Source organism: Lepidochelys olivacea, assembly GCF_965140295.1.
Source record: "Lepidochelys olivacea isolate rLepOli2 genome assembly, chromosome: 8".
Classification (NCBI taxonomy): Eukaryota; Metazoa; Chordata; order Testudines; family Cheloniidae; genus Lepidochelys; species Lepidochelys olivacea.
Genome location: NC_140418.1, coordinates 21,795,467 through 21,822,820, shown reverse-complemented (window position 1 = coordinate 21,822,820; position 27,354 = coordinate 21,795,467). Strand labels below are relative to the sequence as shown.

Here is a 27,354-nt window from a genome sequence, read left to right as displayed (position 1 = left end):
CGGCCGTGAGAAGGGACGACCTGCCGGCCTCGGGCCTGGGTGGGATGGTGGACACATGGGCTGCTGCTTTGGTGCCCCGTTGCAAAGGGATCTTTCATTATGGTGCGCAGGTAAGCTGTCTGTAGGGATATCAGCTCCCTGCATTCTCCTAGCTACTGTACAATGCTGAGCTGTGGGTCCTTTAGCCTTATATCTCACAGTTCTGCCATACTTGCCGGGAAAGGCCCTAGTCTGGTCAGGTCTGGCTCTGTCAGACTGCTCACTCACGCACAGGGACAGCTTCTGTTCTCTCTCTTTCCCTCGCCACTGCCTTGCCAGTGCCTTCTGCCTTTGACATGCAGTGAGGGCATTCTGCAGAAACCAGCTGTGTCATCAGGGAGAGGAAGGAAGGAGTCATTCAGTTTGCTTGTGCAGAACTTTCTTCCAGGTTTCCCTGGGAAACCTTCAGCAACCCTCTGCCTCCACTTCTGCCCCCTGACTAACGGCTCTTTGGGGCAATAGTAGGGTTTGCAGACAGCATCATCTGGTGGTGTTTGCCTTTTTAGGTCTGAATGCACATGGCAGGGCCCTTTGTCTTGGTGCTGTCAGGCCTGGTGACCTGATCTGGCAGAGCTAACATGCTAGAGAATGTATTGTAGGGAGGAGTCCTGAGGTGGCATGAAGACTGGCTGGATGATGATGTTTCCCCCCAGGCTGTAACTTTTCTGACTCGCTGGGTTCTCTCTCTCCTGGAAAGAGAGGAGGGCCAGATCCTGATGTCAGCTACTCTGGCGGAAATCTGGAGTGAGTCCACGGCAGCAGAATCCCTGTGAATTTGCACTGCAGTAGCTGAGTTACAAACCTGGCTTATTGTTCCCCTGAACCCGTTGCTGGAGGAGTTCAGCTCAGGGTTGGGATTCGCTCAGGAGATCTGCTGTTAGACGTTACAAAATATCATCTCAGCAAAGGCGGGGTGAATGAGTCACTGTTGGGAATTGCCCCGAAACCCGGCAACCAGTTTCAATTCATGTATCGAAGCGCTCCTAGTTCCCTTTCTGAGGCAGCAGGAACAAAAATAAACACTGGTGCGGGCAAGCCTGTCCCCTAGTCGTCCACGCTGAGCCTGCCTGAGACAAATGTCCCCAGCGATGTCCCATCAGGGCTGTTTGGCAAACCCATGGCAGCAGCAGTGAGAGTAGATACAACACTCTGGAAGCAGTACCCTTCGTTTTTGTTGATGTACCATTCCAGCTGGGTCCCATGGCCAAGAATACCCTACTCTGTGTCTGATCTGTTTTGTCTGCACCATGTGTTCTTCAGGTGAAGAGCCGGATTCCTGTTCTCCCACCCCAGCCCTACTTCTGCCCACTTGGTCCTGTCTGCAGAACTACACAGCTGAGCCTCAAGAAAAATGTTTCCCGGAGGAGACCATGGCATCAGGTACCTGAACACTGGAAAAGGGGAACATCCCACTGGTCACAGTCAGATGGACATTGCAATATTGGTGCCAATCAGCCTCTTGCAGGGCTACTGGCCACACTGAGTCGGAGATAAGGCTCTCTTTGTTATAACGGCAATAAGAGCATTAAGTGTGGAGAAAGGAAAGAAAAAGTGACGTGGGGGAGGGACTTGTTAAATGAATACTAGTCAAGCCCTAGTCTCTGAGGCAGTGTGGTCTAGCAGATAGGGCATTACATAGGAGTCAGGAGACTTAGAGTCTATTTCAGTCTCTGCCACTGACTCATTTCCTGGCATTGGGCAAGTCACTTCACCCGTGCCTCAGTTTCCCCATCTGGGGAATGGCGATATTGCTACTTATACTCCTTTGTAAAGTGCTTTGAGTTCCTCAGATGTAAAGTGAAATATAAACATTTAGATAGGGGCTTCTGCGTGTAAGCAAAGCTCACTAAATAAGCAGCCTGGGGCTGTCTTTTCTACTGCTAACAGTAAATATGGTGTATAATTCCATGTGCAAATGGCAGTTTATTTTACAAACTGGCAAAGCTGACTAAATAAAAAGAACATTAGAGAACAGTTATGGTCAGAAAAGTGAATTACAAAAGTACCTGCATTGTTACAGTCTCTCATCTCTTGGTGCACGAACATCTTTCAAGTCACATCGGCTTACTGACAAAAACTGGGTTTTAATCCTGTTATCCCTGCAGAGCCAATGCAGCTGTGGAAGAGCACACTGGATTTTAATGCACTTCAGGCATCATTAATGTAATTGCCAGCTAAAGTTCCAATTCCAGAATCTTTATGGCGATGGTTGATGATGTGTGAAGCAGAAAGAATGAGGCTTGATTTTCAGATGCCAGCCTGAGCCAGCAGTTTGGAAAATCTCATTTTGACTGGCAAGATGACGAGAAAGGTGTTATTCAAATTACTGAGCCTCCTGCATTGAAGAAAAGTAATAACTACAGGATCCCCCAAAATGTCGCTTTTACAGTGTCATGTTACTGCCCAGATCAGCATGCTAAGGGTCTGAATTGAAAACAAGAAGGGAAAAACATCACAGCTCAGTGCTACTCCTGTACTGGGGCAAAACCAAACAGTCATTAAGGGGTGTTCCATAGTGAGGGTCCTTAAGAACATAATAATCCCACTAATCACTACAAAATTCTCCTCCCCCCCCCCAGCCCCGTAATAGCTCACCTTAAGTGATCACTCTGGTTATAGTGTGTATGGTAACACTCATTATTTCATGTTCTCTATGTATATAAATCTCCCCACCGTATTTTCCACTGAATGCATCCGATGAAGTGAACTGTAGCTCACAAAAGCTTATGCTCAAATAAATTTGTCAGTCTCTAAGGTGCCACAAAGCCTCCTTTTCTTTTTACTAATCTCTCTATCTCTCTTTCATTCGTGAGTCAGTGTGATATAAGAGACAGTGTGTAACCCACTTAATTTGTTTTAAGAGCGTTTTGTAAGGTAGAATTTACTGTATCTCCTCTGTGAAAACTGGCAACCGCCCTTCTGTTTCCATGATGTCTTGTTAGGTAACCCCAGGCAGCTGGATCCAGGAGATCAGCCTGCACAGGTAGCAGAGAGCCCTCTGGAGACCGAGTCTGTGTCACTGGCTGTAGGGGAAGGATTTCCAACTGGTAAGTTATTGTCTTGTCCATAGTCAGTGTTTCTAATGATAGTATGTAGCAAAGACTGACCCACACCCAGATGGATCTTCCCAGCCCACCAGTTTTTCCTTTTTAATATTAGTGTCCGGAGAAACTATTTGGGGTGAGCATTGGTCTGACCTGTGTTATTTAAGCAATGTAGCAAATTGAGGGTCAGAGGCATGGGTGGGGCATGCAACTCTATGCCGGGCGGCTTTAATGCCAGGTGTCATCGCAGGACACAGCTATGCTGGTCAGATGTCTCCATGGCCCATACCATAATACTTTCCTCCTTCTTTACAGTGCTTAATCACCATTATAGGCTGTAGGTAATCCCCATTAGGGTTAAGGGACCTTCATAAAAGTGAAAGACTGAGAGCAGCAGATGGAGCAAAGCCAGTGCAGGCAGGTGTTGTGCAAGCTTCTCCCACACAGCTCGGCCTGCAGGCCTCAGTGTGGGGTCTGCAGCTCTGCAAATGCACCATCTGCTATTCCACACAGCTAAGCCAATGTATCTCAGTCTTGATGTGCAGTGCCCTGATGTTCCAGTCCTGGAGCCTGTCCTCTGCAGAGTCAGCCAGTCAGACTGTGTAACACACAGTCATGTGATGGTTTTGCATGTGGATGACAGTCCATGAGGATGAGCCTTCCAGACTCGTCTGGCTTGTCATCTAACCCAACCCCACTAGATGAATGTTCGGTCTAAGGGTGAGGTCAGTGCCCAAAATGGCCAGGTGGGGTGCTGGTGCTTGGGTTATTGTCTTTTATTTTTTTACATGTAACAGCTGCTCTTCTTTAATCAGCCGTGTTTCATTTCAAAGAGATTGCGCTTGTGTTCTCTGTTGAGAGTCGCACTTCTCAGTGTGTCAACTCCCAGCTGCAGAAGGCAGCAAGGAAGAAGCTGTGGGCCCTGGAAAATGATGACAAGGACATCTGTGATCTTTTCAAGGTGAGAGTCCCAGGTGTGTGCATGCAAGAGCAAGAGAGGGTGGAAGGGGAACTGCTCACATGCACCTTGACTGGATGGGAGCCACATGGTGATAGGAGAGTGGTGGATGCTAGAGGCAGCCAAAGAGTTGTGAGGTTTTCAAAGGTGTCTGAGGGAATTGGGTGCCAAAATCCCACTGAAAGTTAGCCTATGCAGATAGATGGACGGATAACCAATTTAGAGATAGGGCAATTCCCTTTCATTTTGTGTCAGCCAAGGTTCACAGAAGATGTCAGGATGTTGTAAGATTAAATTTAAATTTAAAAAGATGCCATGTATTAATGTTCATTGGTCTGATCTATCCTTCTGCCTCAGTTCTTCAAGTCCCATAGTGTTGCCACCATGTAGTACCACCATGTTCTTTACTGATATCTCTGTGATGGTCTCAGCTACTCAGAGGCTGGAGATCTGGAAGAAGAAATGAGTACAACTGCTGGTGACAAGGGAAAGTCTCTTTATCTCAAGAGGCAGATCTACAGCTCTCAGAATCAGAGTGTCCCTTGGATCAAGTCACAGGAGGGAAGGATTTCTTACACCCCTTAAATCCAGCTGAGCGGTAGTTTGGGAGGTGCCCCTGTCTTGATTAAACACTGCCCCTCCACCCCCATTGAACAATACAGATACCTGCATTTCATAAGCAGAAGTGCACTGGAATGTGCAATAAAGTTAGGAAAGGATTTTGTGGGGAGAGAGTTAACTCCCTCTCACTCATTCTGCTGCATCAATGAGCATCAGCGATGATAAGGAGGGAAAAACGGAAGAGATTCAGTCCTTCCTTTTGGAAGGACACAAATGGCACAGCCTCCAGCAGGCAGAAAAGCCCTGCCTGTAACCCTGGCCATGAACTCAGAGTTCCAGATCTCCAGGTTGGACCACATCAGAATCCTGGTTCTGTATTACAGTTCTAGGCCCTTCCGTTATTAGCAAACATGAAATGTACCATGGCTACCCCTTTTGTCCTTCCCTCATATCATGGCTGCCAGGGCAGAAGTTCCAGCTGAACTCCAGGGACTTCTCACATCCTTGTGTTATCTTCTCTCTGTAGGAGCTCTCAGCCAGGCTGGTCTGTATCCAGGCCCAGAAGGATCGGTTCCTCCTCACCTTCAAGACCACAGAAGAAATCTGGAAGTTTTCCACATATTTGGCTTTAGGTAGAGCACTCATCCCACCAAGCAGGGAGAGGGGGTAGTCAGTAAGTGGGGAGGTTGAATCAGATCAAATGCCCCATGCCAGAGAAAGCCTGTGAGTAGGCATTAAGCCATGCCAGGGATGCCATTGGCTAACAGGGTGGAAAGCTTAATGAGCAAGGGATGGTGCAGGAGAAATATGTAGCATGGTACCCAGCTACAGATTTATGAAGCCACTGTCCAGCTCAGTGCAAGAGACACTGAGTCCATATCTGCCAACCCCTTCATTGCATACAATGGAACTGGGAATCACTGATAAGGATGGACAATATCATCACCAAAGAGGCTGTTGCTGCACTGGTTGCAAATAGCTGCTCTGATGGATGGCAGAAACAGGACTTTGTCCTTTTACAGGCTAGGAGTATATGGAAAAGGAGCTTGTTTAGACTGTGTTCTTTCTTCGGTTTATAAGGCTACGTGGCTTGCTGTTTGGAGCATCTTCTGTTTGACCGCGGGTACTGGTTGAACTGTTCTCTGGTGGAGGACACTGGGATCAGAATTACTGTAGATGAAGATCACTTGGCCACCATGTACCTGGGTCTGCTACTCCAGGAAGGTGAGAAGCGACTGCCCATCTGGGGACATGCATCCCAGCAGGATTGTGGTTTAGAGGGTGCAGAGCCAATCTGGGTTCCAGATTGCGTGGATATATACAGAACACTGCTAATTGCTTCCCTGCTTCTGTTTGCAGGTCACTTCTTTTCCAGAGCAGTGTTCAGTGTGCCTCAACCCCTGGAGGGAGGAGAGGAAAGCTTAAAGCTGCACGAGAACGAGCTAGTCCATGTGAAGGACATTGGGAAAGAATCGAAATGGGAAGGGATGTCCTTATCAACAGGTCAGCGAGGCCTGGTGGCTGTGGCAGCCATAGAGCCACTCCCCCACCCATTTTACCAGTAAGTACACAGGCTGTGATGTTCTACACAAGGGGCCATGCTGCCCACCCAATGTTTGTTCCTGATCATGGCACATTCAGGGTCCCTATTGCCAGGGCAGCACCAAATCCGGGTACGGGAGTACTCTTATCGCTGAGAGTGATGGGGCAGCCCTTTGTACCTGAACAGTAGTGGTCTGGAATTTCAGCACCTTTGTAAGATCAAGGGTTTAATTCTGGTCTTACTCTGCTTTTATACTGATGTTGGTCCTTTGACTTCAGTGGACTTACTCTTGATTTATGCTGGTGTAACTGGGAGGAAAAGCACAGGATTACATAAGGATTACATAAAGGATTACATAAAGTTGGTTGAAATTGAAGGCTGCCACAGTGGCTGGCTGTTGAGGAATTACTGTTAATATTGTGGTCCCTCATGACAGATACCTGGCTAAGCCATCGTGACATGAGCATCACTCTCAGCAACCATTGTACTTGCTCAGTGAAACTCCACTCCACAGCCTGTGAAACTCATCATGCTTTTAAGTGGGTGGCATTTTATGTCACTCAGATGCCTGTACCTGCGCTTCTTACGTACTACCCTCTAGAAATATGGCATGACCAGGGATAGTGGATTGGCAGCACTGGACATGTGCCATGTGAGCTCCTGCTACCTAAGCTCCTGCTACTCAGAGCACTTTTGGTACCCATCTGAGCTTCCCCTTGACAATGTGGCTGGTGGCCTGAGAACACTAACATTTATCAAGTGAACCATTCTCAGAGAGAACTGATGTGTTTATCCAGGGTTTCCTCTGTTTAGGTGGTTTCTGAAGAACAATCCAATGAGCTGCGGCACCTCCAAGGAGATCAGCGGGACAACCTCTCAGCCCATTGGTGTGTACACCTTTGTAATAATGCAGTCTTTCCAACACGAGGCCACCATGGCCCTTACCACACTGGGTTCAGCTATGGAAGGGCCTCTCCCACAGATGCACAAGGCATATCTCTCTTGCTCCAAAAATGACACTTGAGTTACAAGAAGCAATGGAGGAGAGAAAAGCAGCATCTTCAGGTTCTCCAGCATTCTGCATGGGGCCTCGAGACAGCATGTGCTTTTGAAAGGCTAACCTTAACAGCCTAGGGTAGAAAGAGCTGCCGACAGTCTGCAGCATCCTCTTATATTCTTTCCCCGCCTTTCCACTTTACTTTTGTTCTCTCTTCTCTCTAGTGCCTCTGTTTCCTTTGGTCCTGTAGGGCCTGAATGTTAAACAATTAGACACACAGAAGTGCACACACCATAGCACACCAGACTTGTGCCTGCAATCCCTGCAACACCATAGAGTAACTGGGTGAGCACATGTGCACACAGCCATTTTTGGGCATTTGCCTCCTCTTGTGTATGGTAACTGCATGTACAAATTAGACACGTCACTGGGTACAAGTACTTGCCTCTCTGCAAGTCAGACCATGAAACATTCACAGACATCTCTGGCAAACTCTGTTCTATGCAGAGTCAGTTTTGCTGTGAGCAGTATGATGCAGAGAATCATGGATTTATTTCCCCCAACCAATCTTCATTATCGGGGTTATTTGCAAGGATTTGGGTCTTTCTCCATCAGGCATCTGACCTGCTTTTTCTGCTTATACCTCCCTCTCCCTGATATCACAAGCATCTTCGCAGAAACCACAAAAAGGAGCAGATCAATCAGGGACAATGGGACCCTGTTTTTATCCACTGCATAAGCATGATCTCTGATTGGCCACCCCACTTCCAACGAGGGAAGGTCCAAATATGCTTAGCACTTGGGCCAACCCACTGAAATCAGATTGTTTCCCTTTGTTTCTCAGGCACGGGGAGGTGCACGGCCACAGAGGATCACAGAGGGAGAGGATGGGATGAACTGAGTTTCTCCAAGGGAGATAGCATAGAGGTTGTTGGTTTTCTTATACCAGGACTGCTGTGGTTTGTGGGGAAATCCACAAGCAGTGGGACCATTGGCTTTGTCCAGAGCAAACACATAGCAGCAGAAACTTGTGAACCTCTGTAAGTATTCCAGACAAACTCCTGGGGCAGGAGGGAGGAAAGGGCTGACTTAGACCCATTCCAGGTATGTGCAGAAATCCCGGTTTCCTTGCAGGAGCTATGTCTAGATTCCATCCCAGGTGTGCTCCGAAGCCAGATTCTCCCTCCAAACAATAAACAGACTGAAGGAGTCTCTACTTAGAACAGACTTAGCTCAGACCTCCTCACAGTCCTGGGTTTCCTGGGACTGTCCTGCTTCGACCCCACCAAGCCCCTAGTCCCAGTTGAAGTGAACATTTCCCACATTCATGACCACCCTGGGTGGGGCGGGGAAAGGGACCTCATAACCGTGTTTGAGAGGACCCCAAACCGAGTAGTGTTGTGGCCTGGCCCACGGAGTCACAGTGCCGCCCAGCTGCCCTTCCACCTACAGAGAGGCAGACAGGCCAAACCTGCATCCCACATTAGCCACTTGAATTGTGGCAAGGTATGTCAGCTGTCACTTCTCCCTTGTCTCAGGTAGTTCTCAAACTGGCTGTTTGTGCCTGCTAAGAACAGTACTATTCTAGGCTCTGGTTTGTTTTATAGTTACACTTGTGTGCTGCTCCTCCCCCTCATCTCAGTGTCACACAACAATTGGCTCCTCTCCACCCTTTTAATATCAGTTGTAAATGTTTATTGGCCACCTAGCTTTGTCAAAGAGGCTGCAGCTTCCTCTGATGGTGATGCACAATGGGCCCTGAAGGAGGCAGAGGAGAGCGCTCAAGAGAGTTCTTTTCTCTGGCCTGCAGGAGAATGCAGCCACTTTGTCACAGCTCCATGCTGAGTGACATTAAACACCAGCTCCAACACCATCAAAAGGAAAAGGCAAGAGCCAGCAGATGAGGCAGGCAGTAACCCCCTTACCCCATAAAGCCCTTGGCAGTGGGCTTTGTTGGCTAATGGAGGACGTAGGCTCCAACTAGAGATACCGCTACTGGGGCTGCAGGTTCACAGAATTAGCATTTTGGTCTGTTTTTCACAGGCTTTCCAATGCTTCAGGCAGCCATTTCTGGGGGTGGGATAACTCAGGATCTTGTCTCCTTGTGGCTTTAATTGCCTAGTTGGTGGAAGTACTGTGAGGAAGCCAGACCGCATTTTTTCCACTCCAGAAGTGGCTCCCGGAGGCAAATAATAAAAGCCCTATTAAAAACACACATAAAAGTGCTAAAAGGAGTGCCTCATACCACGGGCATAGTTTGGGGGAAGGCGGGGCAGGCATGGAATTTGTCCTCCACATGTGGCCCCATGGGTCTTAGTGGAGATGCCCCCCGCCCCGCCCCCAATATAGAAGTCAAACCTTATACCCCTTGTCTGTGGCGCACCATACATGGGAGAGGGAGAATGCACAAACAAAGCCTTGGGCTTCTGCAGCTGTGTTCAGTTGTGCAGCCAAGGGGGTGCCATTGTTGCCCCTTCTGAGATCCCGGGTACCTTCGTGGGTGGCTAGCCTCTCCCGCCACACCTTCACTACTGTTTCTAGCACGCTAGCTCAGCCAAAGTGGGTGCACGGATGTCTGGAAATTACACCTCCAGTGTAAGCATACGCTCCGGGCCTGCTGATCACTTATATTCTGCAGAGGTTCTCGTCTTGCTTAGGGGAGATTTTCCTTCCCCTGAAAAAGGGCCACGCTCCTGTTAGAAATCAGATCCTTCCCTTTGCTCCTGCTCTCGCTCCTGGCTGGTGAAAGCGTTCTTACGGTGGAGCTTCTCTTTCTCTGCAAAGCTTTTTGCACCTCACCCCGGGTATGTGTTTGGCAGACTCCTTTCCACCCACATCCACCGCAGCACAGCACTCCTGGGTGTGGACAGGGCAGAGGGAGCCTATCTCCTTCTGTGAGCCCGGTCCTGCTGTGTAGCCAGACTGACATTCCCAGCCTCCACTCCAGCTGCTTGGGGAGCCTTGCCTTCACCCCAGGACGTGCTGCAATAAAGTGGGGTTATGGAATGCCCTGGCCTCCTCTCCAGGATGCTGCTCAGGACCCAGGCTGCCTGCCACCAGTTCGTGGTGGAGCACTGCAGGAGGTGGGCTTGGCAGCCCTGCCTCAGCTCCAGGACACAGCTCCACTGGCAGGATTTGCCTCGGGATGCAGGGTGTGGGAGGCCAGCAAAGCTGAGAGCCCCGTTGAGTTCCCATGTCAGCGCTCTGATGGGGGAGGGGAGCTGGGCTCCTGTATCCAACCATGACAGAGCGCTGATGGTGGTGGAGGGAGGGGGTTGGGAGCCCTGGCTCTGCCCCATGGTAGAGCTATGGTGGGGGGATTAGGAGCAGGTGGCATGGGAGAGCTGCACTGGCTAATTCCCACTGGTTTGTGCCCCAAACACAGGGGAAAGGGTTCAGTGTTTCTAAGTGAAGAAGAGAAATCCTCCCTTCTCCTCCTCCCTGGCAGCGAGCAGCACTACACCAGCCTCCTCGAGGACCTGGCCCGCACAGACATCACTTCTGTGTACAGGCTTGGTGAGTGCCCCCAGCTGCTTCCTTGGTGCTGCAGCCCTGTCTCTCCTTACACGGGGGCCAATCTGGCAGTCTCTAGCAAGTTCCCTGCCTTATACCCACATTCGGACCTTCAAGGGGGAAATGAGCTGCTAAATGGATGCAGGAGGGGCCGTATCTCGGGCAAGTCCTAGGCCAGGGGTGGGCAAACTTTTTGGCCCGAGGGCCACATCGGGGTTGCGAAACGGTATGGAGGGCTGGGTAGGGAAGGCTGTGCCTCCCCTAACTGCCCCCCCAGGACCCCACCCCCTATCCAACCTTCCCTGCTCCGTGTCCTCCCCAACCCCCCGGGATCCCACCCCCTATCCAACCCCCCCTGTTTCCTGTCTCTTGACCGCCCCCCCCCGAACCTCCGCCCCATCCAACTGCCCCGTGTCCCCTGACTGTCCCCCGGGGCCTCCTGCCCCTTATCCAACCCTTACCCTGCCGCTCAGAGCGGCAGGACAGGCTTATTTGAAAGCATGGGAGGTGGGCGGGCGCAAGCCGCGTTGCTGAGGGAGAGGAGAGACAGCAGGGGGGGCCCGGGGGCTAGCTCCTAACTGGCCCCTGAGTTCCTGGCCGGGGAGACTGCTGTGGTTTGTGGGGAAATCCACAAGCAGTGGGACTATTGGCTTTCTCCAGAGCAAACACATAGCAGCAGAAACTTGTGAACCTCTGTAAGTATTCCAGACAAACTCCTGGGGCAGGAGGGAGGGAAGGGCTGACTTAGATCCATTCCAGGTATGTGCAGAAATCCCGGTTTCCTTGCAGGAGCTATGTCTAGATTCCATCCCAGGTGTGCTCCAAAGCCAGATTCTCCCTCCAAACAATAAACAGACTGAAGGAGTCTCTACTTAGAACAGACTTAGCTCAGACCTCCTCACAGTCCTGGGTTTCACGGGACTGTCCTGCTTTGACCCCACCAAGCCCCTGGTCCTAGTTGAAGTGAACATTTCCCACATTCATGACCACCCTGGGTGGGGCAGGGAAAGGGACCTCATAACCGTGTTTGAGAGGACCCCAAACCGAGTAGTGTTGTGGCCTGGCCCACGGGGTCACAGTGCCGCTCAGCTGCCCTTCCACCTACAGAGAGGCAGACAGGCCAAACCTGCATCCCACATTAGCCACTTGAATTGTGGCAAGGTATGTCAGCTGTCACTTCTCCCTTGTCTCAGGTAGTTCTCAAACTGGCTGTTTGTGCCTGCTAAGAACAGGTCTATTCTAGGCTCTGGTTTGTTTTATAGTTACACTTGTGTGCTGCTCCTCCCCCTCATTTCAGTGTCACACAACAATTGAATCATAGAATCATAGAATATCAGGTTGGAAGGGACCTCAGGAGGTCATCTAGTCCAACCCCCTGCTCAAAGCAGGACCAATCCCCAATTAAATCTTCCCAGCCAGGGCTTTGTCAAGCCTGACCTTAAAAACTTCTAAGGAAGGAGATTCTACCACCTCCCTAGGTAATGCATTCCAGTGTTTCACCACCCTCCTCCTGAAGAAGTTTTTCCTAATATCCAACCTAAACCTCCCCCACTGCAACTTGAGACCATTACTCCTTGTCCTGTCCTCTTCTACCACTGAGAATAGTCTAGAACCATCCTCTCTGGAACCACCTCTCAGGTAGTTGAAAGCAGCTATCAAATCCCCTCTCATTCTTCTCTTCTGTAGACTCCTCTCCACCCTTTTAATATCATTTGTAAATGTTTATTGGCCACCTAGCTTTGTCAAAGAGGCTGCAGGTTCTTCTTACAGTGATGCACAATGGGGGGGAGGGATAGCTCAGTGATTTGAGCATTGGCCTGCTAAACCCAGGGTTATGAGTTCAATCCTTGAGGTGGCCATTTCGGGATATGGGGCAAAAATTGGGGATTGGTCCTGCTTTGAGCAGGGGGTTGGACTAGATGACCTCCTGAGGTCCCTTCCAACCCTGATATTCTATGATTCTATGATCCTAGCCCTAAACTGTAACTCACCAGTAGAGGTTGCTGCGCTTAACTGTTCCCGGCTTTGGGTAACCTGCATGTAGGTGCTAATGCTGCACCCCAGCCCCTAGTAAATGACCTTCTCGTGGTTTGAGGCAGCTTCTTCGGCAGATGGGCCCAGCCTGCCAGGATCAGACAAATTAGTGAAGCCCTTTCAGAAGGATTAAATGTTGAGAGGCAAAAAGAATTCAAAGGATTTTCTTGTCAAGTGGGAAACATGATGTGTGTGAACAGAGACCCCGCCACTTCTGCTCCCTAGCCCAGCATTTCTGGGCTCGCAGTGGGATTCTGAGATTGTTAAATGACTAAAGTGAATGGAAGTGATGTTTGCTTGCTAGAGCTGGGGGCTGGGAGCCAGGATTCCAGGGTTCTATTCCCAATGCTTGTTGGGTGATCTTTTGGCAAGATACCCAACCTCGCAGCCTCAGTTCCCCCATCTAAAAAATAGGGATAAAAATATTTAGCTACCTCTACTGCGGTTTGGGAGGCTTAATCCATTAATGTCTGTAAAGCATTTCAGATGGGAGACAAGAGAGCTGCAGCATTATAAATTCTCTTGCCTTCAAGCTTTGTGCTTTAAAGGACACTTTTCTGCACACACAAGGCAATTACCCTTAAATGCATCACCTGCCATGTCCAGAGTATGTGAAAAGGCATGTGAAAGGCAGAGCATGTGTATCCCCTAATAGCAAGCCTATAGGGGGTTGCACACATAATGAGAATGAAGACAGGCTTGATCCCCAGAAAGTACATTAGCCCCCGCCCCCTCCACTAGCAATTTGCTCCCCGGAGTGCCTCATTGTCAGTGAGAGATGGCATTGATAAAATCTTGAGCCACAAAAGATGATACCCTCTCATTTCCTGTGTGGGTGTGATGTTGCCAATACCCAATCAAATAAACCCTGCTATCGTCCAGCATTTGGGTACTGTTCTCCATGTTCTTGCATTGATCCCAGCCCTTCAGGATGGGGGGTGGGGAATTGAAATTCTAGCTGAATATGGAGTAGGAATATAGAAATAAATCCACTCCATTGAGTCAGAACACTATAGTTTAGCTGAGATTCAGCATCCTGGAGAGGGGGCAGAAGAACCCTTCCAGGACAGGCTTTGAAGTTACAGAGCTTGCCTCTGGCTGCTAGCACTGACCATGTTTTATTTCTGTTGGCCGTGTAGCTGGTTTCGAACCCACAGCCACGTTTCCAGGAGGGCCATCTGGTGAGTGCATGTGAATGGGGAGATGTACTTTGTTCTGCTGGATTTTGAGGAGGAATCTCCATGTGGGGAAACATTTCTCTGTGGTCTATATGTCCCTTTCAGAGGCTGCTCTTCAGGGGTATAAGGACGTCCAGCTGTTCAAGACCTGTGGGGAATCTGCTGCAAACAGCCTGTCCACACCTAGTGACACAGAGCAGTCTAGCCCGGAGGGCGAAGCATCCCCCACTGCCCTGGAAGAATTTCTTCTGCGGGAGCCAGATGACCTCGATGACCCCAAGTTCTTTATTGACCTGAATGCTGGGCACATGGAGGACGCTGAAGTCTTTGACCCCATACTGACCTTCCTTAACCAAGGGCGCTATGTGGCCCCTTTCCAAAGCCTCTATGACCTCTCCTTTTCCTTCCTCCGCTCCACTTTTTATGGCTTCTCTGATGAGGACAAACTGGTCTTGTACCTCGAGACCTCCAGAAATTGGGCCAAGAGGACTCACTTAGGCTGGGCTCACACCAGGCTCTGTTTCCTTCTGGGAAGGCTGTGCATCAAAAGGGTCAAGTTCTCCCAGGCCCGAGTCTATTTTGAAGAAGCCATGAATGTCATGGACAAGGGGTTTGATGACCTGCCCCTATTGGCTGCACTGCATGTGAACCTTGCCGCTATCTACCTGAAGCAGAAGATGAGGCACAAGTTCTTCTCCATGCTGGGGAAAGCTGTGGCCCTGCTGGCCTGCTTGCCTGGACACTGCTTCAGCTCTGAGAACGAGTTGGAGGTCGTGAAGTACATCCTGAGGGAAGCCATCGTCGTGGGCAATGCCCCCTTGGAGGCCCGGGCCTGCTTTCTTGTTGTCAAGCTTTTCCTGCAGTTGGGCAAATATGACGAGGTCCTGCCCTTTGCAGAGCGCCTTCAGTTCCTCTCTACCTGCGTCTCCAGCCAGGACTCCAGTGCCACATGCTTGGACACGACCCCTATCCTGAGCTACCTCTATGACAAGAAGTACTTGCCGCACATCACGTTGGCTTCCACCAGGCTGTTTGTTCCCAGTGGCATAAAGGGGGCACCGACGCCTATATGGAGAGCTGGCTTAGTCCTCCAAAATACCTCCAAGCTCTTGGGAAGCCAGCTGGGCAGGAGCAGCGTCCCAGCACTTGCTTGCCTGTATCTCAGGCATGCATTGGCCTTCTCCCATGAGAGTGGAGCTGTGTCCACCCAAAAGACCTTGTGTGCTGTCTTGTCCAAAATGTACCTCCAGCATGACATGTTAGATAGAGCACTTTATTATTCTGCCAGAGCTGTAGCCCTTGGCAGGCTGATGAGTGAGGAGGAGGCCTTTGAATCTTCCCTTTTCTTGGGGTGGATGTATGTTCTGGCCAGCCAGCCGGCTAAGGCTAAGGCGATCATGTTGCGGCTCCTGCATTCTCTGCGCGAGACAGACAGTGTTACTCAGGATGGGGCAGTTCGCAACCTCCTGGCCATTGCCCTCAAAGAAGAAGGAAAGGTGAAGAAGGCAGCAGAGAATTACCTATGGGCCTTAAAAAAAGCCAAGGAGACTGGCAACAGGCAGAACCAGGCTATTGCCCTGGCCAACTTTGGACACCTGACTCTCTCGTGCGGGGCGAGCCAGCTGGCAGAGAGCTACTTCCTCCAGTCTGTTCAACTGTATATTGAACTCCAGGGTGGGGAAGATTCAGAGATAGAGCTGGTGCAGGTCCTTCTGTGGCTGGCACAGGCCATGCTGAGTAGGCACAGGATAGAAGACAGCAAACTCTGTTATGAGCTAGCACTGGTGTTTGCCCTGAAGTCACACAATGTGAAGAGTGAGTATATTAATTAGGGTTTTGTTGAGGGAGGAGGGTATAGAGGGAAGGTACTTGTCTTTTTGCTGTATCTTCTTAGATCTCTAATGTACCCCATTTAATCGTACCCCCCTCCCCATACCATACAGGTCAGCTTCATATCACTGAGTCCCTCTGCCATTTCTACAGCAAAGTATCCCCAAATCCCGGGGCCTGCATCACCTACCATGAACACTGGGTATCCCTGGCACAGCAGCTCCGGGACAGAGAGATAGAAGGGAATGTCCTGCAGACCCTCAGCCAGCTCTACCAGACTCTAGACATACCCAAGTAAGTCAGTCCCATGGTCATACCCATTGCAGAGGTTGCTGGTTGGGAGTCTCTGCTTAAGACCAACAGCTTCCTCTCAAATGTACAGGGCACGGTCTCCAGTGGGCCAAGAAGAAGAGGCGATTATATGTGTGTCATAGCACTTACCATGCCTCACACTCTATCAGCAGAAGTCATGAAAAAGGCAACATTTGCCAGCCTTTACTATTCCGTCTCTGCCGATATCTCATATTGTAAGTAAAGGGGGAAATGGTTTAATTTCAGATACAACCATATGGTAACTTGGCAAATGTTGAAATTTTAATGGTGACCACTATGCGATAGGATTTAAAACAGGTAGTGGTTCCTGATATTTGAACTACATGGAAATACACACTCTGCCTTATCTCCTGCATACTACCAGAGGTTGTAAGAGCTGGCAGCCTTACACTGACCTGGTACACAGGATACAGAGTGAAAATTTTAATAAGCATCTCCTCAAGAGGCTGTGATAGGAGCATCTTATGCAATAAAGAGAGCTTAGTACAAACAGGTGAGTTATAACCAATTGAACTGGGTCTGGGTGAGATCCATCCCTTCTGTAACTCTGCTGACGCCAGTGGACTAATGCTAGGGAGGAATTTGGCTCAGTGTCAACCGAAAGGGGTTCCCTAACTAGGGCTTGAGTTGTGCTGGACACTCCGGAATGCTGTTCTGGCACTGGGTTTTTTTTTTTCTTTTGGTGATCCAGTACTTCCATTACTGAGTGATAATCCCAGAAGTACTGGGAGTGTGTTCCAGCACTTATTTTTTTAGGACTTAGTCGCTGTCCCTAACCAGAATAGGAACTCAGCCTCTGACACTCTAAATACCCTTCAGCAAAAATCTGCATTATGCCACAGAGATCAATAGGCTCAGAGCTCTGTCAGATCAACTGAGGGTGCAAATTCTAGGGGGAAACAGCTCCTAGGGGAAATGCCTGGTTTCCAGTGCCCCTTGATGCACAGACAGATTAATAGATTCCCAGACCAGAAGGGCCCGTTGTGATCAGCTAGTCTGACCTCCTGTATAATACAGGCCAGAGAACTTTCCCCAAATTGTTCCTGATGAACAACAGCATATTTCTTAGGAGAAACATTCAATGTTGATTTTTAAAATTGTCATTGATGAAGAACCCACCACAGCCCTTGGTAAGTTGTTCCAATAGTTAATCACCCTAGCTGTTAAAAATGTACACCTTTATTTCCAGTCAGAATCTGTCAAGATTGCACTGTACCTTGGTCTGCTAGATCAAAGAGCCCATTATCAAATACTTGTTCCTTGGGTGACTCTGGGGGGTTCTGTTTCTTGAGGCATAGATTTGAAGGCTGTCAAGGACCATTAGATCATCCCGTCTGACCTCCTGGGTATCACAGGCCAGAAAATTTCACTGTTACCCCTAGATTGAGTCCAATATCTTGGTGTAGATTAAAGTAGAGTTTCCAGAAAGATACCCAATCTTCATTTGAAGACATCAAGAGATGGAGAATCCACCACTTCCCTTGGTAGTTTGTTCCAGTGGTGAATCACCCTCCCTGTTCAAAATTAGCACCTTGTTTCTAATTTGAATTTGTCTGATTTCAGCTTCCAGACATTGGTTCTTGTTGTTTAATCCACTAAGAGCCCTTTAATACCCACTGTTTTCTCCCCACGAAGATATTACACTCTGTAATCAAATCACCTTTTAATCTCTTGAACAGATGAGGCCAGAGGGGACAGGGAGGCGCACAGAGTTTGACAGACAACTGTAGTATTTAGTTTTTTAAAAGCAAACATGTTGAATCGCACTAAGTTAGTGCCAATCTCCGTGGAACATTTAACTGGCCAGGCATGTGGTCATGGAATAATTTGGATATTAACCTGCCCATGCGAGGTCACAGTGAGCTCAGAGGGAAGGAATGCAGGAAGCAGACACCTGTCCTGTGAACTGTTCCCTCCCTGAACTAACAGGACAGCTGGAGTCTGGGAGCCCCAAGGACAACAACCAAACAGGCAGAGCTGCCATACTGTGCTGGTACTCCTGCATGCCACTGCCCCCTTCTGGATGAAAAATGAGATGCTCAAGTGCTTGTCAGTTTGCCCGCTAGTGGCCTGGAAAGAGGAGCTAGGCCCTGGAACTGTTGCTAGTGGAAGTTCCCCTTTAGCTGGAGTGAACAGGAGAGAGATGTGTTTGGGGAACCAAATGTTGCTAACTGCAGGGCTGATGTATGTAAGTGCTCAAGGCTCGTGTAGTTGGACTATGCCACTGCATGCAGCAGCGATTTGCTCTGTACAGGAGTAACCTTTGGGGTTAGTGCCAGGGAGCCGAACGGAAGGTGGTCCACATGGGGCTGTGACAAAGGGGGAAGGAATGCAGGACGTTTTGCTGAGCTGCAGCTCTACAATTTCTCTGTAATGACTGATCACTTGTTAACCCTACAGGTCCCTGAGACGGTCTCTGGACTGCACCAAACAGAGCTTAAGGATCTTCATTGACCTGGGGGAGACAGTCAAAGCGGCTCAGGCCTGGCTGCAGGCTGGAAGGCTCTATTATCTCCTGCAAGAGGATGAGCTGGTGGAAATGTACTTCCAGGTAGGGTGTGGGTGGCTGGAAGAGTTTGCCATGGCAGCTCTTTGCTATTAATCTATAGGCATGGCTACCAATCATCCAGCCACCCGTTTGCTAGGAGTGTCTTTGGCAAGAAGATCCCACCATGCAGAGGGTCCCCTCACTGTTAACTGGCAAACCACCAACTGAAGGAGAAGTGAGCACACTGGTGTGTATGGAATAGCAGGTGTTACATGCACAGCCACTGGGGTTTGGTGACCTCCTGAGTGAAAGGCATTGGATTCAGCATGTGAGAATAGAAACTCGGATTTTCAGAGGGATTGTCAGGGGTTAGGTGCCCAGATCCCATTGAAAGCCATATAGACTAAAGGGAAGTGGTGGAAGCCCCATTGCTTAGGACTAAGAACAGGCAGGACAAAGCGTTACACCATGTAGAACAGGGAATAACCCTACCTTGCCAACTGGGTGGACTGGACTGCATGATCTAGTAGGTTCTGTCCATCTCTAATTTCTATGATTCTAGCATTTGAACAGTAGAGGGGAAAAACAGCCCATAATCTCTGGTGGAAACATTGATTGCGGGAAGCAATCTCTTTTAAAGAGGGTGCCCCTCCCATCAGCCCCAGACTAAGCAGAGCAGAGGGTTGCTGATGGTGTGATCTGCTGCTAGGATGTGCAGTAAAGCAACAGCCTGGATACGCAGCATTAGGAACCCTTTAAACTGGTGGGACTGGCCGGCATGGGGTTTAGTGCTAGTAACAGGGGAGAGACATTCACCTTTATGTCACCAGCATGAATCTAAACCTAGACAGTAGTGGCTGGAAGTTGTCAGGATCAGATGGCTTCTCATGGACCTATGTGTAATGAATGGGTGGCCTCAGCCTCCTTCCTGATGGTCAAGTGCTCACAGCAGGCAGATCAATGGCGCCATCGTCAATGGTAGTAATTAATGCCCTGGCTGGTGGGTGGTTTGACCAGGGAGGCCATGGATTTAATGAGCAGTGGAGAGTGACCTCTCATTAAGGAAGGGGAACTATAGGCTGAATATCAGGCAGCAATTCCCAAGGGTGGTGGTCTCCCCGTCTGAGGGAAGATTATTTATAATACTAAGCATACACTAAGGAACAATCCTGCACTGGCTGGGAGATGGCCTAAATAGGACCTTGTAGCCAAATTCATCATTGCAACAAGCGGGTGCTGCCCCACTGATGTCAATGTAGCTACATGCGCGCGCTCCAGCCATACATTTGGCGCAGCTGGTCTTTCCCCTCTCTAGATTTTGATTCCCTCAGCGCCCTTTGAGGTGGTTCCACCAAGTTATGGCTGAAGCCCAGCAGCAGGGCAGCATCTGGGGAAAGCTTGCACAGCCACTGGCGGCCCTGTTCCACTTCCTATGAATAATATTCAGATGTCTTTGGTTTCCAGGGATGTCAGTCTGGCACATCACACCTGCATGGCAATTTGGGTTCCGCTCCTAATGTCAAAACTGCACGCATGTAACTTGCAAAGGCAGTTATCACAGCTAGCTGTGCATGAATAGCAGTAACTGTGCTTCCAAATGCAAATGACCGGTTGGTCTCCTAATTGCATGCATAGCTGCTGCAACTGAGAACGCAAATTATGCATATACTCAGCTCTGAAGACTTGGGCCTACGCTTCTTATTGTTATAGTAGAAAATCACGCAGAGTGTGAATGTGGCGCTGCCTCTTTCAGGCTCTCACCCTGAGTCCTTCTCCTTCCAGGCAGCCATACAGACTGCACTGATACCAGGGGAGTTGTCCGTGGCCATGGACCTGTATGAAGAGGCTGGGGATATCTTTTTCAATGGCAACCGAAACAGGCACCGAGCAGTGGAATATTACAGGGTACCTAGCCCACAGAGCATTGGCATCAGGGTGACCCGGCTGTGCAAATGGCCACAGCAAGATCTCCAGCTGAGCGGCATGTTTTGTGAAGTCATTCAGAAAAGGCAATAGAGAAGCTGAAAGGGGAAAATGGTGGTGGGGAGGTGGGATGTGTCCGAGCATGAGAGAGCAAAGATGACCATTGCACTCTGCTGGGCATGGCCAGAGGCACAATGCATCAGGTAACCTGGCTCTGAAGCCCAGACACCTCCGGCAACAGTTGCTGCCTCAGTCAGAGCTCAGCTGCGAGAGGGGACAGGGTTTCCTAGAAAGCCTGAGCCGTTGCTTCCCTGGAAGCTCACAGGATATACCGAGCAACCGTGGCTGTCTTTACACAGAATTACATTGTACCCAGGAGAACTGAGTTCTGAGGCTTGCAGGGCACTGGCTGGTGGAAAGTGCATGGGCTGTAGGGATGCTTCATGGCAGGGCAAACAGCCAAGGACAGAATGTGGCAAGTGTGTTGGACTGCGGGCAGAAGCCATTTATGGTTCTTACACAGTTCCCTTTACTATAGCGTCTGCAAGGGCTTTCCCCTGAGAGGTAGGCAAGTGTTATTAACTCCTGTTCATACGGGCTGAGGCAGAGAGATTAAGCAACTTGCCCAGGTCACACATGGTCTCTGAGGCAGAGCAGGGAAATTAACCTGGCTTTCTAAAGTCCCAGGCTCATGCCCTGACTCCTGCACCATCCTTCCTCTGTAGCTGGCACCTTGGGGCTACTCTGTGCCGTGCAGGGTTTGAACTGGAATTGCCCAAGATGGCTGTGGGCTATTGTCCCCTCTCTCCCCAGGGAGGTGCTGTGCCTTTGGCCAGGAAACTGAAGGCCACCAGGACAGAGCTGCGGCTGTTCAATAAGCTGGCAGAGCTGCACATTGGGCTGCAGGGCTACGAGAAGGCCCTGGAATTTGCCACACTGGCAGCCAGGCTCAGCAGCAGCGCAGGTGAGTGGTTCGGTCCCCAGGCATCAGAAGGAGTTATCTGTCCCCATGTCTTTTCCAAAGTGTGGGGGGGTGGGTGGGGAGGAGGCAAGAGAGAAAAGTCTGTCTGAATGTATTGGCCAGGAAGGTAAGTTCCTAGTTTAATGAAGGCTCTGGATGGTCTTTTACTGTCTCGGGGTAAAGTCTTCTTTAAGCACATGGCTGGGGCCCTGGCTGATAGGCTCATGGAATGCCTGGCTCTCCCACGCTGCCGTGGGGGAGACCTGAGTCTGATGGGAAGTTTGTTGTTTTGCCAGAGCCTGGGATATTCAGGGTGGTTGTAATGTGGTGATGCCTCACCGCCCTGGTTCTTCTTTCCCCAATGGAACTCCTCACCACCCTTGCCCAATTCTGGGCAAGAATTGCTTCTGCCAATGCCAATATATAGCTCTTAGCTGCACCCTGTGTTGAAAGAACCCATGCAGACCTGGCATATCCATAGAATTATATATTGAATTATATACACAGAAGCATTCATCCCCTGTTAACCTGTGCTGATGGTGACAACGATCTTCATAGAATCATAGAATATCAGGGTTGGAAGGGACCCCAGAAGGTCATCTAGTCCAACCCCCTGCTCAAAGCAGGACCAATTCCCAGTTAAATCATCCCAGCCAGGGCTTTGTCAAGCCTGACCTTAAAAACCTCTAAGGAAGGACATTCTACCACCTCCCTAGGTAACGCATTCCAGTGTTTCACCACCCTCTTAGTGAAAAAGTTTTTCCTAATATCCAATCTAAACCTCCCCCACTGCAACTTGAGACCATTACTCCTCCTCCATCTTGTTGATGGCCATGTCCCCACTGTACCATCTTCATGTCCATTCTCACCCATCTCCTCATTCACAGATGTCCACACTTCCCCTGACTGTGAAGCACACCCATTCTAGAATTCCTCAGGGTCCATGGGCTCCATGCTCAGTTGTCCAGGAATGGGAATGATTTATAGCTGGCTGCAGTATCATTATATCATTTTCCAGGAGATCAGTTGCAAGAGCTGGTTGCATTTCACCGCCTGGCTACGGTGTACTATTTCCTGCAGATCTATGAGATGGCAGAGGACTGCTATCTGAAGACACTTGCCCTGCACTCTCCGGTGCTGCAGTGTGCGGAAGAGGCCATGTACTATTGCAAGGTTTACTGCCGCCTTGGCAACCTGACCCTGCACAAACTGAAGGTGAGAAGCGTCTTTCCATGCTGTGCTGAATATAATGGTCTAGCTGGAGTATCTGCTAGAGTATCCCTATGGCTATCCTGGAATTCAGCTGCTAGAACAGAGGGGTCTAGTGTAGACAGAGATCCAGGGACTGGGCCCTGGTCCAGTTCCAGCACTGGGCACTTCAGTTCAAACCAGTCCCTCATGTTTTCCCTTGTCCTTTGTGATTAGGATGAACAAGATGCTGCTGCCTACTTCCTGTTGGCCCTGGCTGCTGCCACCGAGCTGGGAGACCAGAAGCTCCAAGGTGCCATTCATGCCAAGCTGGCTCTCATATACAATGCTCCCCTGTGGTAGAAGGGCCCGGATTGGTGTGCTACATATCGGGCCAGGTGGCTGAGTGAAGGAGGACATGTCGTTTGAGAAGCCTCCTCATGGGACCCACACGCTCCTACATGGAAAACAGCCAAACCAAGTTATCTTCTTACCTCATTGCTGAAGGGCAGCCATGTGCGTTCAGAGCAACAGCAAACATATAGTCCTGCGCCCCGGCCTGTTCCCAAGCCAGGTTATCGTCATGTGTCTAACATTCAGATGGAAAGACCAGCTGTTTGGGACAAGACACCTTCCCCTGAGATCACTCGCAGGCTTTGCTCTTGGGTCACCTGGAAACCAGATGAAATCATCATCCCAGCCTGGTCAGTTAGCATTAACTGCAAAGCACATAAGTAGGAGACACCGCCACCACCACCCGTACCCTGCTTCCAAACCAGACTTACTGCATTTTCTGTACTACATGGGGGAGGCTCAGTGGCAACACAGTTATCAGCCTGAGCTAGGATGGAACCAAAGTCCAGTGTTTGGGAATGCACGGGATGGAGATTGTGGAAGTGGCCACTAGATGGCACTCCAAGAACGCAGCTGATCTGAGGGGACTGGTGCTGAAACTCATCCCCCCTGATGGTGGGAAAGTGTTTTGTAGGGTCATCAGTCCGATGCTCATCTCAGAGAATACGCCCTTCCCACCTGCAGCCCTATAGACTTGGGCTGAACAAATGGCCTTTGGGGCCATCGGTGGGAGCTTTGGCTCTAATTCCAGGGGTATTTTAACGTGTCCGATAGCAATTGTATTATTTATTTCTGTATTTTCTGTTCAGTCTGTCTCCTGTCTGTGAGGGGGCAGATGAGCTACCTAGATGCCACAAGCACACAGGATCAGTTATAAAGCATCCCTCCTACAAAGCACCATGATGTATGTTCCAACAGCTAACCCAGCACCTATCTGGGGACAGTAAATAGGTGACAGTTTCCCATGCAGGAGGGAGGAACTGTCCTCCCTAAAGCCACAGACAAAGGGTAGGATAGGATTCTGGCTTTGCAGCATGAATGCCATGGGAAGAGGGAGGAGCCCATGCGTCCGCCTTCTGCCTGCACAGGAGAGGGCATTGCTAAACTGCAGCCCTTGCTGTCACTTTGTGCAAAGCTGCAACATGCGCCTCCACTCATACCCCAGCAAGTGTGCAGGGATGATGAGCCATGATCATCCCCTCAGCCACGTTGGCCTTGCCTCCTCGGGGCTGTGCTGCATGGATATGTCAGATGGGAACCCAGACTAGCTCCCAAGGGACTGCACTAGGTCTGTCTTAATATTGGCGCCTTCTGGGAAGAGTGGGTGGAAGAGGCTCTTCCCTCTGCCCAGCTCTTTCTCCCTGTACTCAGCCCCTCTGCACAGGGACAGTCAGATTTTGGCCCAGATGTTGCAGAAAAGTAACCAACAGCGCATTGCACAAGGAGCAGCAGCAGCGCTGGAGGTGCTGTCTCTGCTCTGGCCATGATCTGCAGCCCAATCCTGCTGCTGCTGGTTTCTAAATATTAGTACCTTTCACTGCTGGGAGATTTCAAAGGAAAAACACCTCGCAAAATCTCTATTTCTTGAGCCCTTTGCATCCACTTCCTCTTACCAGGTATGAAGCCCTGTCAAGGGGAGGGGAGGAGAGATTCCAAGAACCAGTGTGTTTTTGTCGCTCCCATCCCATCCCCTGCCGGTATTATATTTGATGTGATGGGGAAGGCTGGGGAAGCAGGTACTTATCTGCTGCCCAGGGAGTGATGGGGAAGAGGGAGAGTGATGGTGGGAGGGAGTGTAACACACTTGCTATTTCCATAATGCTACAAATCCTTCCTGTTTCCATAGCTCCTGGAATCTCAGGGTTCTCAGCAGAAAGGCAGCCAGCTCCGTCTGGGGAACGGGAGAGCCACTGTGGGTGGGGTGGCATGGAGGGGGAAGGGGGAGCATGGCAGCCACTGTTCTGCCCCACCAGCACTGCCCAACAGGGAGGGGAAGTGACTCTGTCCTGGCAAATCCCAAGTCTGACAGTGACCACCTGGCCTGTAAAGTGGAGCGGCTAACAGTCGTCCTGTGCGGGGACCGCCCATTGCACAGGTGGCAGACGCCAGGAAAGTTAGAAGGGTGTGCTGTGCAGAGGGCAGGGCACATGCAGAGCCTCTTCACACCAGCCTGCTTTGCGTCTGAACGCCTACTCCCTTGGGATAGGTCCTGGGATAGTGGGAGAGGGAGTGTTTCTGTGAAGACCCCTGGCTGCCTGCAGTAGCAGTCAGCCCCTCTGTCTTTTGTTAGGTCAGTAGGACACCTCATACTGTGAAGCTTTGAGCTGCACGGGATGCTGGAGATGTAGAAAGACACTTTAGAGAGTGGCAATGGAACAAGCAGATAGGCAAGTGCCAAGTACGCACAGTGCTTCTGAACACCTCGCACTTGGCTGTCTTCTAACCATGTCTCACCACTTGAGGGCAATAAATCACAGTTCTTCCCGCTTGACATGTCTGAGTCCTGACTGAAAACAAACAAGGAAGATTTTCATTTTTAATTGATATGGATTTACGAACTGGTTGGGGGCGGGGTTTAAGATGCTGAGGCCCAGTGCTTCAGGAACGCCTGTGGAGGGCTCCATGTTTGGACAACTAGAGTCTTATACGTCCAGCCCTGTCTTCATCAAGGGACACAGTCGAGAGCATTTTCATACTGTTTTTATTTATTCGTAAATCCTAAACAAATGACTTTTATTGCCCAATGGTTTTTGCAAACACTGGCTTCATTCCCCCCTCTGAACTGTATGGAGCATCTGTCGACATGGCAATGGATTGTTTGCTGCTTGTTTACCTGAGGGTGACCAGTCAACAACGCCATCAGCCTGTCAAAACTGCCCTGGGGATAGCTTGGGAAGGTAAATCCTAATCCCATCCAAAGTACTGCAGACTCTTAGAAGAGCCATTACCAAACCACTCTCCTCCTCCCGCTACTTTTTAGTCTCTAGTCTCAAATTTCAGTGGAGTTTGCCCAGCCTGAGCCAGTAACCTCCTGAGATACTTGAGGTTGAGTTCCAGCCTCTTTTGCTGTCCGAAATATAGGGATTAAAGAAGTCTCTCTTTTTCATTCATGAGCTCAGACTAGCTGAGTGGGGAATGGACCTTGCCTTAGAATCAGAGAATATCAGGGTTGGAAGGGACCTCAGGAGATCATCTAGTCCAACCCCCTGCTCAAAGCCAGACCAATCCCCAACTAAATCATCCCAGCCAGAACTTTGTCAAGCCTGACCTGGAAAACCTCTAAGGAAGGAGATTCCACCACCTCCCGAGGTAACCCATTCCAGCGCTTCACCACCCTCCTAGTGAAAAAGTTTTCCTAATATCCAACCTAAACCTCCCCCACAGCAACTTGAGACCATTACTCCTCGTTCTGTCATCTGCTACCACAGAGAACAGTCTAGATCCATCCTCTTTGGAACGCCCCTTCAGGTAGTTGAAAGCAACTATCAAATCCCCCCTCATTCTTCACTTCCGCAGACGAAACAATCCCAGTTCCCTCAGCCTCTCCTCATAAGTCATGTGTTCCAGTCCCCTAATCATTTTTGTTGCCCTCCGCTGGACTCTTTCCAGTTTTTCCACATCCTTCTTGTAGTGTGGGGCCCAAAACTGGACACAGTACTCCACATGAGGCCTCACCAATGTCAAATAGAGGGGAATAATCACGTCCCTTGATCTGCTGGCAATGCCCCTACTTATACATCCCAAAATGCCATTGGGCCTTCTTGGCAACAAGGGCACAATGTTGACTCATATCCAGCTTCTCGTCCACTATAACCCCTAGGTCCTTTTCTGCAGAACTGCTACCTAGCCATTTGGTCCCTAGTCTATAGCAGTGCATGGGATTCTTCCATCCTAAGTGCAGGACTCTGCATTTGTCTTTGTTGAACCTCATCAGATTTCTTTTGGCCCAATCTTCCAATTTGTCTAGGTCCCTCTGTATCCTATCCCTGCCCTCCAGTGTATCTACTACTCCTCCTAGTTTAGTGTCATCTGCAAACTTGCTGAGGGTGCAATCCACACCATCCTCCAGATCATTAATGAAGATATCGGACAAAACCGGCCCCAGGACCGACCCTAGATACCGGCTGCCAACTAGACATGGAGCCATTGATCACTACCCGTTGAGCCCGACAATCTAGCCAGCTTTCTAGCCACCTTATAGTCCATTCATACAGCCCATACTTCTTTAACTTGCTGGCAAGAATACTGTGGAGGACTGTATCAAAAGCTTTGCTAAAGTCAAGGAATAACACATCCACTGCTTTCCCCTCATCCACAGAGCCAGTTATCTTGTCATAGAAGGCAATTAGATTAGTCACGCATGACTTGCCCTTGGTGTATCCATGCTGACTGTTCCTGATCACTTTCCTC

General features: G+C 49.8%; 1 protein-coding gene across 2 annotated transcripts; it reads left to right on the top strand.

The window, feature by feature from the left end:
* SH3TC2 (SH3 domain and tetratricopeptide repeats 2) lies at nt 1-25,435 on the top strand. 2 transcript variants are annotated; one of them, XM_084636663.1, is made up of 18 exons: nt 1-110; nt 1,300-1,419; nt 2,982-3,086; nt 3,917-4,044; nt 5,129-5,234; nt 5,683-5,826; nt 5,962-6,163; nt 6,959-7,032; nt 7,987-8,182; nt 10,528-10,658; nt 13,829-13,870; nt 13,973-15,682; nt 15,811-15,991; nt 18,431-18,581; nt 20,301-20,423; nt 21,255-21,405; nt 22,421-22,617; nt 22,828-25,435. In XM_084636663.1, exons 1-18 carry the CDS (start codon nt 56-58, stop codon nt 22,951-22,953), a joined length of 3,942 nt encoding a protein of 1,313 aa, XP_084492789.1. In that variant the 5' UTR covers nt 1-55; the 3' UTR covers nt 22,954-25,435. The 2 variants fall into 2 exon arrangements, with proteins under 2 accessions (XP_084492789.1, XP_084492788.1); XM_084636662.1 differs by having other exon boundaries at nt 3,899-4,044.
* The last annotated feature ends 1,919 nt before the right edge of the window (nt 25,436-27,354 follow it).

Coding starts and splice junctions, on each gene's coding strand:
- SH3TC2 (XM_084636662.1), top strand. CDS start 56: ATGGGCTGCTGCTTTGGTGCCCCGTTGCAAAGGGATCTTTCATTATGG. Junction 5,827..5,961: donor GGGTCTGCTACTCCAGGAAG/GTGAGAAGCGAC, acceptor TTCTGTTTGCAG/GTCACTTCTTTTCCAGAGCA. Junction 22,618..22,827: donor TGACCCTGCACAAACTGAAG/GTGAGAAGCGTC, acceptor CTTTGTGATTAG/GATGAACAAGATGCTGCTGC.